Raw genomic sequence first — 18,266 nt, 5'->3', positions numbered from 1 at the left:
AGCATGAAATAATTCCAATAATTGTATTCAAATCCTACAACTTCATCCAATTTACTGGCTTGTTCATCTACACTTTGAGAATCAGTTTAAAACAGTCCCAATTCATATGCATACAACACATACAAACAAACCCAATTAACATACATTTCAAACAATCTCATACACTACTAATTGGTTTTAAATCAATTTGAAAATCAGTTAAAAACAGTCACAATTCAGCCCAAATTCATATGCATACAACACATACAGTCCCAATTAGCATACATTTCAAATACACGAAGTCAAATACACTTACAATTGCATTGCTCTTACTCTAAGACTCTTTCCATGCTACTTTGACGTTGATCCATCTATCCAAATCAAACATCAATAACATCATTAGGTAATACATATTGTTGCCATCAATGAGATAAGTACATGGTTTTTAGGACAACTTATAAATTTCAAACACAATATAAAACAAGTTGAATACACTTACAGTTTAGTCGATCTTGCTCTATGGTTCTTTGAGTTCTTTGACTGCTACTGTTTCCATGCTCCATATACCCAAATAAACACATCAGTGTCACAAAACAATAGTTTAAATTATTTGAAATTTGAAAGTAGAACAATAGTAGAAAAAACCTAAATAGAAAAACCTAAAAGTAAAAAACTCTGAAATTGAATAAAATTCACAAACCTTGCAACCGAAAGTCAAACAATAGAAGAAAGAAGATCAGACCACAAGTTCAAATATTGTTGCTCGTCGTGAAAGTCAGTGAAAAAAAGAGATGAGAGTGGTGGTGGTGGTGTTCGCCGAGGTGGAGTTAATGGTGGTAGGCCGATGTTCTTTTGGGTGGAGTTGTGGTGGCGATGAGTGACGATGAGAGGTGAGTGGAGAGGAGCTGCTAGGGTTTCTCGTCGTCAATGGTGAGAGAAATACTGAGCGAGAGTGAATGAGAGAGGATGGTTGAGGGAGTAGTTCAAAACGACATAGTTTTAGGCTTTTAGTATGTGTGTCATTTGGGCGTTTTGGGCGGGTCAGGGTACTTGCGGTCCAGTCTTTACTACCCGGGCCCGCCCATTTAAATCCGACTGAACCCAGTTTCATCACCCGGTGAACCCGTTGGGCCGTTTGAACCCGCCTAATTCCTTTTTTTCTTTCGGTTTTTGCGGGTTGGGTTGGGTTGCGGGTGTTTGTCCAGCCCTAGATACAAATATGAGCCAATATTGATTTAGATTTGGTTAAGAGAATTGTTAACTACACCTCGTACTCTATTTTCAAACTCTATGAAAATTCAAAATTACTTTTTTATATAGTCTAAAGATTGAAATCCGAACGCATGATTTGATGTCTAACATGGAAAAATTGGTAGACAACTTGACTAGATTCAAGATTTTATCATTCATGGACGCATATTCCGGATATAATCAAATACCTATGTTCAGACCTAATAGGAGGAAAACAACATTCATGATCGAGCAAGCCAACTACCAATACAACATCCAAGTGAGAGTCGACACATTTTTAGAGTTTCACCTTACTAAGAGGGGATTGAAGCCAACCATGCCAAAAGCGAAACAATTGTTCAGATGAGCGCACCACCTTCGAAGAAAGAAGTCCAAAAGTTGAACGAGATGCTCACCGCCTTAAACAAGTTCATTTCAAAATCTGCCCAATATATGTTGCCTTTTTATGAATTATAGAGAAAAGAATTGAAGTTTGAATGGACACTGGAATACGAAAGAACAATTGAATCACTGAAAAAGGCATTTTTCATACCACTGATGCTTACCCGTCTGCTTCTTGGTGAAGTCCTCTATTTATACTTGGCAATCTTTAGTGAAGTCGTAAACACTATTCTGATCAGGGAGACATATTCCACCAAGAACTCAGTATACTTCATAGCAAAGGTGAAGTTGCATGTCCCTAATACATTCAGGGGGAGAAGACACTTTCATAAGTCAAACAAAATATTGCTTATAGCTTCTTAAGAAGTTCGATATGAAAGACTCGAGAAGTATCTTAACACCCATGACTTCAAATGTTCTAATTGACAAAGACGAGAATGGACTAGATTTTGACATTACCATGTATATAGGTATAATCAGATCCTTACTCTATTTAACGACGAGTAGGCCAAATATCATGTTTAATGTGTGCATGTGTGTTAGATATCAGGTGTCACTTAAGGAATCCCACTTTAAGATTGTAAAAAGATTTTGAGGTATCTTAGCGGAACCTCCCTACACGGTCTTTGGTATCCTAAAGGTAGCACATGTAGCTTAATAAGTTTTTCTAATTCTGATTTTGCAGGGTGCAAGTCGGATAGAAAAAACACTAGTGGTACCTGTCACTTGTTTGGAAGCTGTTTAGTTTCTTGACAAGTAAGAAGTAGCATATTGTTTCTCTTTCTAACCCCGAGGCTGAATATGTAGCCACTGGTAATTATTGTGTACAAGTCTTATAGATAAAGCAACAAATTCTAGATTATGACTTAAAAATTGGCTGCATTTCGATTAAGTGCGATAGTACTAATGCAATAAGCTTTACTAAGAATCTGCTACTCGATTCACGAACTAAACACATTGAGATCCGGAACCACTTTCTTAGAGATCATGTTAAAAAATGAGATGTTGTTTTTGAATACGCTCACGCTAAAAAACAGTTTGTTGATATTTTTACAAAACCATTGTCATTGGAACATTTTCACAAGATCTGTAGGAAATTATGAATCTTGGATTCCTCGTACTTTAAATAGATCGAGAATTCTTTTTAGTTTCATTTGCTATGTATATTCTGTTTTCACTAGCACTATTTTGTAGCAAATTATAATGTCACCGATTACATTGGTATATCTCTATAACTTTTGTATCCGATTCTATATCATTTAGTGTAGGTTTGTTCTGCATATGTTTATTGGTTTGCTTATTACGTTCTTTACTTTACTCATTCATCTCTAGCATGTTTTTTATTGTCTTCTTCGCATTTAATGCATTTTTAAATGTGTGTTGTTAATTATGTGCATTTGAGCGTCCATATACTTATTCATGCATTATTTAATCTTCCTTTCATGATATTTTTGATCACTTAATTGTATGTTGTTGCATGTTATTGCATGTTTATTTGCATTTTTTTTTGCATATATCATGTCTATCTTCGTGTTCTATATTCGATCTTTGTTGTTGTATATACTTCTTAGTTGTTTAACTAATGTATTCATATGGAATTATTCATTTTGTGATTGGTTATTTGGTTTTTAGACTCATTTCGATCTATATTTTTTTTATGTTGTCTAAGGGGGAGAAGTTGTAATGTGAGTCTAAAATTGTTTTATGTACTTTATATTGTATTGTATGTGTGCAATGTTTTAGGGGGAACACAAGCGTTCATGTGCCTTGGATGAAAGTCGACTCGATTTCAAGTGAAAGCTTGCCAACCATCAAAAAGGGGAGGATGAAGTTGCATGTCCCAAATACATTCATGGGGAGAATCCTAATACGATTTTGTTGCTTGTCTTGTCGCTTTCGTTTCGCTTATCATTATTTATTGAGTCTCCTTCATGATTTCACATCTCTGAATCAAGTTTTAAATCAATTTGTTTTTTAGTATGCATAATTCAATTGATTTTATTTGAGTCTGATCATGACACTTTAAGTCAATTGCTTGAGTTAGTGGAACAAGAACCACATGTGTTGTTGATTCAAGTTAGGTTGATAGTAAAATCTCAAAGTATTTTGAAAATCATAAAAATTTGAGATTTTATGTGCATGACTCGAATCATGTATATATCGTGACTCAAATTAAATCAAACAGGGAAAAACATAAGTTTTTCAAATTCTGTGACTCGAATCACAGTTCTAACTTGATTCGAATCAGACAACTCTGTGACTTGAATCACAAGTTGCACTTGATTCGAATCATACAGATCTTGTCAAGCTCTGCCTCATTTGATTCAGATCACACTTTATACCTGACTCGAATCACACTATTTTTATTTTTCATTTTTCTATTTCGCTCTGTCCAAATTGACTTGAATTAAGCTTTACACCTGACTCGAATCATGAGCCTTTGAATCACACGAAAAATGAGTTAATTTCTTTATGAGATATTGTTTCACTATACTTGCTCATTTGATTTAAATCATGAAATGTTCTTGACACAAACCTAACTAACTTTTTCCATCCATTTTTGTGCTTAATCTCAAGCGCATATAAATTCATAATCTACATTGTGATTTTGTGAAAACAACACCCTCTCATTTTTTATTTCAGATCTTGATAATGAGAGATTTGTAATTGTTGAGGGAGACGTATCTTGAAACTAACCGCTCTTGAAGATTTTGATAATGATTTTCAGGAACCTTGCAATATTGAGGCTATTGTCATTGGTAGTGACAAATTTCAGTGAAAAGAAGGAGGCTCTTCTCTCCAGCTGACCTTGGTAGTGACTGTGTGGAATGCTATAAATAATGTGAGATTCTTCTCAATCTTCGGGAAGTTCACTGCTCAAGAAATCAGTGGGATCCATGGGTGATTGCCACACACGAAGATCATGAGCAGATTAGTGAATGTGGAAGATTCATGAAGCAAGAATCGAGTAAAGATTTCGCAAAAGAGTTTCGCATCAAGTTGTATACAAGTCAAAATTCGTATAGAAGATTTATTTTTCTCAGCATTATTGTGGATTTTTAATTGTATGAGCTCTTGTAATATTTGTCAAAACATAGTAGAAGACAACAAATTCCAATCAGACACCATTGAAGAGTGGAGTAGGCTCTTACGAGGACGATAAAGTTGAACCACTATATATTCTGATGTACCCTCTCTCTCTCTCTCTCTCTCTCTCTCTCTCTCTCTCTCTCTCTTCCTATCTATCTATCTATCTATCTATCTATCTATCTATCTATCTATCTATCTATCTATCTATCTATCTATCTATCTATCTATCTATCTATCTATCTATCTATCTATCTATCTATCTATCTATCTATCTATCTATCTATCTATCTATCTATCTATCTATCTATCTATCTATCTATCTATCTATCTCACTCTTGTATTTTAATTTTCATAGGATATTGCATGCTTAAGTTATCAATTCTTAGCGTAGTTTATCGTTTATTTCAGTTGGTAGCGATTTATTGCGTAAGGTTATGTTTTGTTTGAATTGATACCTAATTGAGCTTTGGTGTTGATTGAAATATGGAAAACTAGTGTTGTTAGATTCAAGTATTAATTGAAGCATTGTAGAAGACAAATCTCGTGTAATCTACAATTATTCAATTAATCATTTTCTTTGAACAGTCTGTGAGATTTGTGAATTGTGTATTTGTCAACATGCTGAATTTCAATATAAGCATGAGATCTCTATTTCGCTTTAAGATTTCCGCACGTTTTTTAAAAACCTCAAATATTTTATTTTTAGAAAATCAGTCAAATGTTTTGAAAAGGGTATATTCATCCCCTCTAGACCATTTCTCTACTCTATATTATCACCCAATCAAAAATTCTAACAAAACCAATAATACACTATCAAAAGATAAAGAAGATACCTCTAACATTAGTAACTACATCGAAACCGCTAGAAATGTATTTCATTTATTCATAACATCAAAACAATAATTAAATTAAATAATCACATTCAACATAAATTAGTCAGACAAACTTATATTTTAAAAATAAAAATCTAAATAATAAATTATCAAAACAACTTATTGTTTTAAAAAAAAAATGTAATAAAATTAATAAATGCAATCATAACATAACAATTTTAAATATACAGAATGAATTTAATAAATGATATTTTCTTCCACCCCCTCTCATTTTTAAAATTTAATTTATCTTTTTGCACCCACCTCTTCTCCTAGTCAAAATTCTCTCAATTTCCTTTCTTCTCCATTTTGTCCATTATCAAATTTTTTAAAATATAAATGTAATTATGGAACAATTGATTAATTCATTTGTTTTTTATACACTTCAAATATCTTCAAAACTATAATAATAGAGAGTGAAAATGGAGAGGATGTTGACTCCAATTAAATTGATTTTTTTTGGGTTAAATTTAGGGCATATTCTCCATCCTAATATATAACTCTTTTGATAAGTAACATACAAAAGAAATGATGTCAAGTAGAAGTTTTTATTTTTCCATTTTAATAGTCAAACTTAGGAAACATCATCAGTTTGTACTTATCACAAATGTTTTCATTTCAACAGCTGTCTTGAATTAGATTTACCCTCTCACCAAATATCTTGAGACAATTGCTTCCATTTTCAACAACAACCAACAATTTTTTTACCATGTACTTTTTTTCTACCATTCATTAAGATCCATACAATATAGTAATAATTCATTCAATATACCTCATGGTCAAGCTCATCATTTACTTTACAAAAATCAATTTTTTCTTCATTTCCAAAAATCAAATCAGTTAAAAATGTTTCAACCCTTGAAGGGGTAACAGAAAAACATTAAAAAAAAATAATCCTTTTTTGGAAAGTTTTCTTTCAACCCTAGTCTTGATTTGGTCTTGACTCTTGAATAACAGTATAACAATGCAGGAGGAAGAGAATAAGGAAGATTCAGTTTCTGAATCTCAGGATCAAAATGAACAGAAAAAGTCAAAGGGTTATTGGATTTGGAACTGTTTTTACATTCCAATCCATTGGTTTAAAATGCTTTCAAGCGAAATGCATTGGAGTTTTGTGTTAGGAGTTGTTGTTGTTTATGGAATAAGTCAAGGTGTTGGTGGAGCTCTTGCTGGTGTTGGAACAAAGTATTATATGAAAGATGTTCAGAAAGTTCAACCATCTGAAGCACAGGTTTATGCTGGAATCACTTCTATTCCTTGGATTGTTAAGCCCTTATGGGGTCTTCTTACTGATGTTGTGCCTATATTGGGATACCGGAGAAAACCTTATTTCATTTTTGCTGGTATGTTTTTGTTCAAATTTGTTGGATAGATTTAGCTCAGATTTAGCTAGTTAGCTTAATTTATGTTTTAGGTTGGATTTGATTATTTGTTAGAGGAAACATTGTAGGTTTTTATGTTTCTTTGTGTACCCTTGTTGATGGATGCTGAAGTGTTAGTTAGGTGACTTGTGTAAGAACAGTTTAATGGGTTTAAGCGCATTGGATTTGACCTAACTCAACCCTACATTGGTGAGAGATGTTTGATGCATCCCTCTTATAACCACTTTGTCGGATCAGGATCAGGATCTTAGGAATACTGTAATTAGTGTTGGGGATGACATAGTATATCTCAACGGTGAAAATTGGGACATTATCTCCTTTGAGTTGAGATGTTATGAAACATCGGGCACAATGATTTTTAAACTGTTTCGCTAATATAATAATCGGAATTTCGGTCCGTCTTTGATGGTTGCAGGTTTATTAGGAGCAACTGCCATGCTTTTGTTATCTTTTCATGAAAACCTACATCTTGTGTTGGCTCTTTTAGCATTAACAGCAGGGAGTGCTGGGGTGGCGATAGCCGACGTGACCATTGATGCTTGTGTTGCACAGAACAGTATCTCTCATCCTTCCCTTGCCGCCGACATGCAAAGTTTATGTGCCTTTAGTTCTTCCGTTGGAGCACTATTAGGATTCTCTGTTAGTGGCATCTTCGTTCACCTTATAGGCCCTATGGTTAGTTAGTTAGTCTCTTAATTGTTTTTCGAAGTTTTTCCCGTCTTAAATGTACTTCATTACATTCTTTTTTTTGCAATCTGAAAGATTTTTCTCATAGGGAGTATTTGGTTTGTTGACTATTCCGGCGGGACTTGTAATTTTGGTTGGATTTCTGCTTGACGAGCCTCGAATGCAAAATTTCTCTTACAGACAGGTATATTTATGCTATCGAAATCACTATCTAACTTGTAAGATTGTACGATTGTACCATATACGCGTTGAATCACATCCCATATCATGAAATCGCGCAAGTTTTGCAATCACGGTCCTAATGATTCATACGTAATATATGATTTTTCCATTCTCTAGGTGAACCAAAATTTTGTGGATGCCAGCAAGGCGATGTGGACGACATTGAAGAGTGAAAATGTATGGAGGCCTTGTTTATACATGTATCTATCCCTTGCGCTGAGTTTGAATATCCTCGAAGGAATGTTTTATTGGTATACAGACTCAAAGGACGGACCATCTTTCTCTCAGGTATTTGAATCGGCATATTGATCAGTGTCAAGATTTTTCTTGTCGCATAATTTTGTTCAATAGAAGATAATAGCTTAGAATACGAGTAACCTTTGTCTTGCATTTTTTCTTACACAGGAGAGTGTAGGTTTCATATTTTCCATCAGTTCAATCGGTTCCCTTTTAGGCGCAATACTATACCAATACGCGCTAAAGGATTACGCATTCAGAGACTTACTCTTTTGGACTCAGTTACTTTATGGCTTATCAGGGATGTTTGATCTGATTCTTGTCTTGAGATTGAACCTAAAATTCGGTATACCAGATTACGTCTTCGTCGTTTTCGTCGAAAGCATAGGTCAAATGACTATTCGACTAAAATGGATGCCTATGCTTGTACTCAGCTCAAAGCTTTGTCCTTCTGGCATCGAAGGAACATTCTTTGCTCTATTAATGTCAATCGATAACGTTGGACTTCTCTCATCATCATGGGCCGGCGGATTCGTACTTCATGTACTAAAGATCACAAGAACAAAGTTCGATAATATTTGGTTGGCGATTTTGATTCGGAATATTTTAAGAATCACTCCACTTTGTATGCTGTTTTTGGTGCCTAGAGTTGATCCTAACTCTTTTGTTCTTCTTCCAAAAGAAAGTGAGGATTCAAAGGTGGATATGGAAGCTTCAGAAACCAAAAATGTTGAATTGATTTCCCTTGTACACAGTGTTGATGATAATATCTAACACTATAGGGAAGATACATTCTTTTGTATTCTCAATTTAATATACATGTTTATTTCCATATTTTTTGTCAAGGGAAATAGAAAAAAAAAGAGAGCATAAACTAGCTCCATGTAATATCAGAAGATTTTGAAAAGGAAAAGAGATGATTTATTCTTAAATTTTTTATGTAATGACTTATATTTTTATACAAAATTTATGAAATAGAATGAAGTATATGAGTAGAGTAAGAAATAACTGAATAACAAAGTTATCAAACAATTTTGTTACAGAAAGAAAACAAATACACATTGAAATAGAATGAATTCGATTCCACATAAAAATAACCATAACTTCCATTCACGAAAAAACTCAACTCATAAACTCGTAGAATCGTCTAACTAACTGACTTATCATCTGCCTTCAACTCGTTAACTTGTAGAATCACCTGACTAATTCACTAATCATTTGACTTCAACTTGTTAACTCGTAGGATCACCTGACAATGACTAACTGACTGATCATCTGACTTCAACTCGTAAACTTGCATCATCATCCGACTAACTAACGTCCAACAGCGACAAGACTGTTAGTCATATTTGGTGACAATGAGGGAGCATTGGATGTCGGCCTAAAGGCTACAATAGGAGGAGCGCGGTCATGCATGTCGAGTGGAAGTTCAGGTAATTCCATTTCATGTTGAAGAACCTTAATCACCTCATAAGCCTTAGGTCTTTCTTTATCATTTGAATGAGTACACCATAACCCTACAATAAACAAGCTCTTCATTTCACTAACATCAAATTCCATATTCAATCTTTCATCAACAGCACTCATAACATTCCCTTGAACATAAAGCCCCCAAACCCAATTCATCAAAGGCACATGAAACTCACCATCTTGAAAAACCCTTCTCCCAGTTGCTAACTCCAAAGCAACAATTCCAAGACTATACATATCAGATTCTTTACTAGCCCTTCCTCCATTGATATACTCAGGTGCTAGATAACCATATGTTCCAACTACACCTGTTCTTTGTGTCCTCAACATAGGATCAACCAGTTTCGCCATCCCAAAATCCCCGAGTTTCGTGCTGAAATCAGTGTCCAACAACACATTAGCCGATTTGATATCTCTGTGAAGAACACATTGCTCGGCGTCATCGTGAAGATAACGAAGCGCATTCGCGACGCCTAATGCAATTTTGTACCTTACATCCCAAGCCAAACTTTTCTTGTCACCAAATAAATGTGTGTCAAGGCTTCCATTAGGCATGTACTCAAAAACTAAGAGAAACTCACCTTGTTCATGACACCAACCTATGAATTGAACCAAGTTTCTATGTATCAACCGGCTTATAATCCTAACCTCATTGATGAAAACTCTTTCTGAATTCTCGAAATCGGCAAAAATCCTCTTCACAGCAACAACCCTTCCTAAATAACTCAAAGCACCTTTGTAAACTTGACCATACCCTCCTCTTCCAAGCATTCTATCATCAGCAAAACCATTAGTAGCTGCAACTAATTCGCTATATTCGAATCTTCTCGGTATTGTTGCTTTATCCAAATCAAATTTCGCCGAAACAGGTATTCCATATTCATCAAGCCCATCATCAACATTCTTCCTTTTCCTCTTCACTATCAACCAACCAACAACACTAGCTATCAAAAATACCAAAATAACTGGAACAAGGACAGCAACAACAATCACAACCGTTTTCAACGACCCTTTTCTTCCATTTCCCTCCAACAGAACATCCACTGACGAATCCGCCTTCAAATTCGAACTAAACTCCCAAGAATGAATAATATTACTTTCGGTTGAAGAACCCGTGGAAGACGAAAATCCTATATTCACATACTCAGGCAGTTTCTGCATAAAATCAATCTGATAAGACAGTGAAGAATTTCCATTTCCATTTCCATCACCTTTAACAATCCTTCCATGAAAAGACCAAAACACTTCCAACAGCTTCTTATCCGAACTATAATCAATCAAAACATAACAAATCTTACCAAGATTATTATCAATATCAAATTTTCCAAAAGCAACAGAAGTCAAAGAATTATCATCAATACCAACATGTCTCATTTGTGGATCAGTAGCCCCAACAAAAGTATCAAACTCAACCGCAACAACATAATTCATAAGAGAATTACTATTAGTAGTAGCATTAAAAATACCAAAAACACCACCCGCTGAATTAGGTGGAATCTGATAACCCAATGGAGCAATATAAAACACAAAACCATCCGCATAGGAAGTATCATTCACTTTATCAATAGTGAAAGTGAAACTTGTAGTGAAATCAGTGAGAGTCTTAGTGTTTTTGTCCCATAAATGTAAAGGCTGTGAATAGATTGCTCTCCCTACACGAAAAAGGTAACTTACTTTGTTGAGATCGATGGAACCGTTGGTTGACTTTCCGTCACCTTGGTATGAGATGTTGTTTGCGACAGTTGGGTCGTCGAAGTTTGTTATGTTGAAGAAAAGTGAGTTTGTTTTTGGAAGTGTGAAGAGTAGTAGTGAAAGAATAAGAATGGTGTTTTTGGAGAGATTAATGATGTTTGAAGAAGAACAAGAGGAAGGAAAGTTCAACATGGTTGTTTGGTTTTTTGTTTTTGACAACAATTGAAAAAACATGGAATGGCTGCTATGTTTTTTTTTTTTTAATGTGATAGAAGTAATGCTAACTTGCTAGTTGCAGCTATGATCCATGTGAGAAAGACTAGTACTACTATATTATATTTATAATATTGTGTATAATTGAAGATATGTGAAGGGAAAAAGTATAGACTAAAATGAGGAGGGTGGTATTATTAGATTCTATTACTGTGTGCGGAAGAGTTTCTTGACTCGACGACGACTTCATTTTATCTTGGATTTTTGTGCTCAATATTTTGGAAGACTTTCTTGACTCGATGATAATTAACTTTTGCAATAGTTTTCTGATATAAAATTTAATATTTTTATTTTTTATTTTTTTTATAATTTTATTTGTGGTTGAACATTGTTTACAATTTTGATAGAAAGAATGAAAAAATTCTTTATAATAATGAATGGTCCACATGTTATCTAAAGTTAATATTACACACCCCTTGTAATAAGTTAGTTTTTGTATTATCTTTTATAAAAAGAAATAATTTCAACTATGTACTATGAAAATGATGTTATTTTGGATCTTTATGTCATGTGACTGAGTGAAGTGTTTATCGGGTTTTTTATTTCAACGTAATATAACTTTTTTTGATTGACGTATAGTTTAATGATGTAATCAAGAAATAATTTGTGAAATAATAAATAATTTATAATTGTTGTTCTTTACCATTATCATCCTTCTCATTTATCCTAACATAAAAACTTGCTCAATTTTTTAAGAAATTGATTGATTTGTGAAATTCTACTCTAATATTTCTTTTTTTCTTCCGTCTATTGTTTTTGTTTACTTAGTAATTTGTGTGTTAAATGTCTTTTTGAAAGAGAGAGAATAAATCTCTTCAATGTCGTTTTTCATCATATAGGAAAATATGAAAAAAGTTCTTAGAATTGGTGTGAATCTGAGGTGGTTAATTAGATGTTTGATTAGGGTTATAATAAAAATAATTTTAGGATTTAGAATAAACTTGAATAAATAAATGAATGTTTTGTAGTATTAATATGGACGAGTGTCGAATTTGTTGCGCCAAACCTAGTGGAAGGAGAAATTGAAGTAGCCATTGGAGAAGAAGACATTGAATCTGAGGTAAAATTCCGGGGCTCAGCTTTAATCATGTATGTTATTGATAAGGAGCTTAGTATGAATGCTATTAAGTAATATATGGTAAAGTTTTGGAATTTTGTGCAACTCCCTGATCTTTACTACCATGATGAGGGATACTTTTTTGTTGAAATTTAGATCCCACAAAGATAAAGATCTAACAATTATGAGAGGCCCTTACACCATACACAATATGCCAATGGTGTTGAAAGATTAGAACCTAGATTTTGACTTCAAAAGGGATATGCTGCGTACCCTACCAGTTTGGGTCAAGTTACCTAACCTCCTTTTACATCTGTAGGGGGCTAGAAGTTTAGGAAAGATTGACAGTGTCCTAGGGAATCCTCTGTTCACAGATGAATGCATTGCAAACAAGTTAAGGATGCCGTATGCAAGAATACTAGTGGAAATTGTTGTTACACATAAACAACAAGATTACATTACTATCAAGGACAGTTCTGGAAATAAAAGGAAGCAAACAATTGAGTATGAGTGGAAACTAACTTTCTGTGAAATCTGTCAAAAGGTTGGGCATCAATGCGAACCCAAGGCTAAAAAGCAGTGACGACCTAAACCTACTCAGAACCTTCCTAGCCAAGTTGAGACAAAGGAGAACAATGAGGGAGAAGAGACAACTGTATGGGAAAATGTAAAAGGTAATGGAAGGAACAAAGGCAAGGAGACTCTGGTTCAGAACATCCAGAAGGACATTGCCTGTAGGAATGGATTTGAGGCCCTTAGGATTGGGGATCCTGGGGGATCAAATGTAGGCCCTTCATGATTATTTCCTGGAATGTTAAGGGGATAAATAACGCATGAAAGTGTCATAACGTTATCTCCTTCCTAAAAAAGATGAATCCTGATATGGATATTCTTATTGAAATAAGAGTTAAGCCTAAGAGGAACCCCTAAGATATTTATCAAACTAGCTAGTCTCTCTAAATTTGGAAATTTGAAGTAACTTGTGCCTCACGCTTCGAGTAACATTATTTGAGAAAAGGATATTGGATTTTTCCTCACTCACCTCCTGCCCTATTAAGCTACAGAAGTTCTGGAGAGTCTCCATCACACATTTCATTTGTTTCTTTATTGCTTCACCAAACAATAAGAAGTCATCTACAAACATTAGATGAGATATTGTAGGTCCTTGAGAACCCATTTTGATTTCTCTCCAATTCCCACTAACAACCTCTTGCTCAATAAGATGTGAGAGCTTGTCCATATAAATCACAAATAGGTAGGAAAAAATGGGATCCCCCTGACGAATTCCTCGTTCGGGTCGAAAGAATTCACCACGAGCTCCATGCCAATTCACATTCAACTCAGTGTTTTCATGGATGGATCTACCTGGAACAAATCTCGCATGATAAGGAGAGACTAGCTTGGGCTTGCAAACTTTTAACCTCTCAACAATTATCTTACTAATAACCTTATAGATCGAATTGCACAAATAAATTGGGCAGAAATGTGTAACATGTTGAGGATGACCTCTCTTTGGAATCAAACAAATATCTGTTTGACTTATAGTAGCTAAATCTCCCTGTTTATTCCAAATCCCATGCACAAACATTATGGACAACGATATCCCACGACTTTTGATAAAACCCAGTCGGGAAGCCGTCAAGATCGAGGGCTTTCCAAGGCTTCATGGAAAACATAGCTCTTTTTATCTCAACATCACTAATAAGATCTTTTAACTTATGAATATTTGTATCATTCAGCTTCAGAAAGGAAATATATGTGTGTCTCCACTCCCTCCACAAATATTTAATTGCAAAAAGATTCTTGTAGTAATCTTTGACCAAGGATTGAAGCTGAATCAAGTCTTTTATCCACTAACTTACATCATTCTTTAACATACTAATTCTATTTCTTTTCCTTCTGTTGATGGTTTTAAGATGATAATACTTAGTATTTCGGTCACCATCAGCCAACCACTTTATTCGAGACCTCTGGAACCATATAATCTCATCTTGCTTGAGAATAATATTCAAATCAGTTTGAAGCTTTTTCTCCAAGCTTCTCATTCCTGAGTAATTATCATTCCTCTTAATGCAACCTTGAACATCATTTAGTCTTTCCATATACTCTTTCTTCTTCCCCAAAGCCTGCTAAAAAGAATTTCCCTTCCAATTATTTATAGCTTCTTTGGCTTTTTCCATTTTCTCTCTCATGCTTATATATTGTCTCTTATATATCATAAGCATATCATAATAAGAATCATCTACTAGCCAAGCACTTTAAAATTTAAAAGGCTTGGGAGCTTTATTAATCACTCTCATGACCGAAAAACTTAAAATTGGATGATGGTCTGAGAATTTAACTCTTGCTAAGACTTTAACTTGAACATCGGGAAACATCTCTCTCCAAGAAACATTACTCAAAGCTTTATCCAACTTCTCATAGATTCTTTGACCTCCATGGTAATGGAGCCCTTCCAAGTGAATTTAGAACCGGAAGATCCAAGATCCATCAACTTGCACTCATGGATTCTATCTTTAAACAAATTACACTTTCTAGTTGAAGCTATCACACCTCCCTTCTTCTCTGCTATGTTCATAATGTCATTAAAATCATCTGTTAGCATCCATACTTCATAAACATTTTACGCTAACCTTTTTAATTGTTTCCACAAAACATTCTATTTACATAATTCGGGCTAGCATAAATGGTTGCAAAGAACCAATTATTTCCTACCTAAGTTTGAATATGAAGGTGCATATATTGAGTTTCTTTCTTGCATAAGTTAACAGTTAAATTCTCTTTCTTTCAAGCCACTCCTATTCCCCCAGCAAAACCTTGATTCTCCATCACAGGATATTCATCAAAACCCAATAGCATAAGGCTCTTTTGAATCTTATTAGGATCAGATCTCGTTTATAAAACAACATACACATAAGGTTTGAAAATATCAATATAATATTTACTATATCTAAAGAAGGCTTTGCTCGCCGCTCCTCGACAATTCCAAACTAAACTTTTATCATCATTAACAATTTATTATTGAAAAGTAACGGGTAACTTCCTAAAACTTAGAGTTTCAGTTGGGTCTCTTTTACCTCCTCTATTTCCATTGTCAAGTCTTCAGGTTGCTTGTGGTTAGTTGTTTACATAATCCTTCATTGACTTCACATTAACTCCTCCATTAATTTCCTCATTAGTTTCGTTATTCTTTCCAATATTAACTACCTCTTTATTATTTCCCCTAATAATTGCATCATGGTTGCCATTATTCTCTCCCGTACTAACTGCTCCCACCAAATTTTCAGATACGCCATTGATTGACTTCTTTTTTCCGGTGAATGAATCATTTCCAGCTGTATCAACCTTTTTGGATTTATTTTTGAATAAGGAAACAAATCTCGATCCATACAACATATTCTCCTCATTAACTCTCACTAGATTAGTGTTCATCCAACCTTCCACTTCCTTCCTTTTTTATGCTTATGCACTACTTTCCAAGGACCATCTTCACCAGAATCACATCTTCCTTCTGCCTATTGCGATGAACCTTCTACTATTACTTTCTCCTTCCCTCCACCATCTACCTGAACTGGATCTTTTCCCTTGATGTTATATTTTCATCCTTCTTTATAGTGTCCATACCTACCACAACTTAGACAAAGTAAATGGAGACCTTCATACTCGATTCAATACTTTCTTTCTTTGATACTAAATAGTGCTAGCAATGGATTTTAAAGGTTAACTTGGACACAAATTCTCGCGTACTTTCCCATTTCATGTTGTATGGTATTCTTATCAACTTTAACCGCACGACCTACCCGATTACCAATAAAAGTTGGAACTTTAGTATCGTAGTACTCTATTGGTAATCCTACAATTTTGATCCTAACAACTATTTCATCAATGGAATCCTTCACCGACTGAAAGTTTGGACACCATTCCTTGATCGTAAGATTATGATCGTATATGAACCAAAGACCGTTTTCCATTGCTACCATTTTATCATCCTCGTGAGAAAAAGGTATTAGGTAATAATGATTGCTCAGATCAATGATGTTGATGACACCTTTCTTCACCCACATCTGTCCCAGTCTCGTCTTAAATGCCTTGTAACCCATCTTTCGCCCCAAGAGCTTGACAATCACTCCTATTCTCAATGGGCGATGAATCCTTTTCTCCTACAATTCAGATAGAATAAAAGTAGGACACTCATAGTCTCCTACTTTGTCTTCTACAATCTTCAATCCTTCCACATCAACCTGATTGTCGCCCTCTAGCATTTCATCCTCAACAACCATGCATATATCTGAATTTTTTGAATGGCCACCATATCCCAATAAGATTTGCTTGATCGGAAGGATAATTTCCTGTCACCATCATTCCCTATAGAGTACCTTCTTTAATCCTTTTAATACTCCTTTCTTGTAAATCAGTTTCATCTACACTCTTCCCTATGTTCTCCGACGATCTAAACCCTACCAGAGGATTCATATCACTCATTCTTGGTTTTTATACTTTTATAGTACTTGTTTATACTTTTTCTAATAAAGGTAATTTATTAAATAAAAAATAAAAAAATAAAAAGATTGATGAGACATAAAATCTAACTCATCAAACGATTAACAAAAACAATACTTAGACATGTTCAATCTCTTTTATAAAAAAAAGTAAAAAACACAAATAAAAAAAATAAAAAAACACAAATAAAAAGTGAATCATACCAAATATCATAATCAATATAAAAGTTGCATTGAGTAATACTTGTTTGTACTAATTATAACAATGTATATTACATGCATATGTTCATAGTTTAAAAACTACCCAAATATGTTAATTTTGAGAAGAACTAAATTAATATGTTTGAATTATGATACATGCTTAAATGAAGTATTATTTAATATTTGAATGTTATATTTGCATACCTATATATTTTGATGGTAACTCAAAATGAGTGAAAATTAATTATCAAGATATCAATGAAATGATTGTTCAGTGTAAGAAATAGTTATATTTAAAATTGAAATTGTCATAATATATGTGGATGGTAATATTAAATTGTTGGTTAATTTCTTTTTTTATTTTTATTTTAAAAATAATCAAGGTATATTTTAAATGATTGTAAATTAAAAAATGTTCATGAAGACAAATTGAAAAAAATATTAATAATTTTGAAATATTATTTATTTTGCTATTGTGATAACTATTTAGATATGTAATTGAACATAGTTAAATATAAAGTTTGAATTTAACACATAAAGTTTATGATGCATATATTAGTTATTAAAAGAAGTGTTTTTTTAATAGAAATATAAATAAATTTTAAAATCTTATATATAATTTTATGTGAAATATATAACTTAGATGTGAGGACTTGCTTTATTGAATAAATGTTAATACATCTTTAATATTCACCATAGACATGGTTTATGTATCTTGAATGTATTTAAGTAGAAGTAGAATTGTGAATGTTATTAAATATTTTACTAGCAAATAAATTATGACATCAAATTTATGTATGTGACACAATGTAATAAAATAACAAAAGTATCAAGATGATGGTTGTCAAAACTATCAAGTATATAAAATATTTTGTATATGAGAAAATTTATTAAAATAAAAATGTTATGGTTTGATGGTAGTCGGTGAATACTAATAAATTTACACAAATTTCATAGACATGGTTATGTGATT

General features: G+C 33.6%; 2 protein-coding genes across 2 annotated transcripts; one reads left to right on the top strand and one right to left on the bottom strand.

Moving 5' to 3' along the window:
* Positions 1-6,169: 6,169 nt before the first annotated feature.
* LOC127098183 (probable folate-biopterin transporter 2) lies at positions 6,170-9,045 on the top strand. The gene is made up of 5 exons (XM_051036694.1): positions 6,170-6,916; positions 7,371-7,630; positions 7,731-7,826; positions 7,982-8,152; positions 8,270-9,045. The coding sequence occupies exons 1-5, from the start codon at positions 6,538-6,540 to the stop codon at positions 8,873-8,875; spliced, it is 1,512 nt and encodes a 503-aa protein (XP_050892651.1). The 5' UTR covers positions 6,170-6,537; the 3' UTR covers positions 8,876-9,045.
* Positions 9,046-9,094: 49 nt separating this feature from the next.
* On the bottom strand, positions 9,095-11,638 carry LOC127098182 (L-type lectin-domain containing receptor kinase IX.1). Its single transcript, XM_051036693.1, has one exon. The coding sequence runs from the start codon at positions 11,495-11,497 to the stop codon at positions 9,416-9,418; it is 2,082 nt and encodes a 693-aa protein (XP_050892650.1). The 5' UTR covers positions 11,498-11,638; the 3' UTR covers positions 9,095-9,415.
* Between the last annotated feature and the right edge of the window lie 6,628 nt (positions 11,639-18,266).

The sequence above is a fragment of the Lathyrus oleraceus genome, chromosome 6 (assembly GCF_024323335.1).
Source record: "Lathyrus oleraceus cultivar Zhongwan6 chromosome 6, CAAS_Psat_ZW6_1.0, whole genome shotgun sequence".
Taxonomy (NCBI): Eukaryota; Viridiplantae; Streptophyta; class Magnoliopsida; order Fabales; family Fabaceae; genus Lathyrus; species Lathyrus oleraceus.
This window is presented reverse-complemented; position numbering and strand designations above follow the sequence as displayed.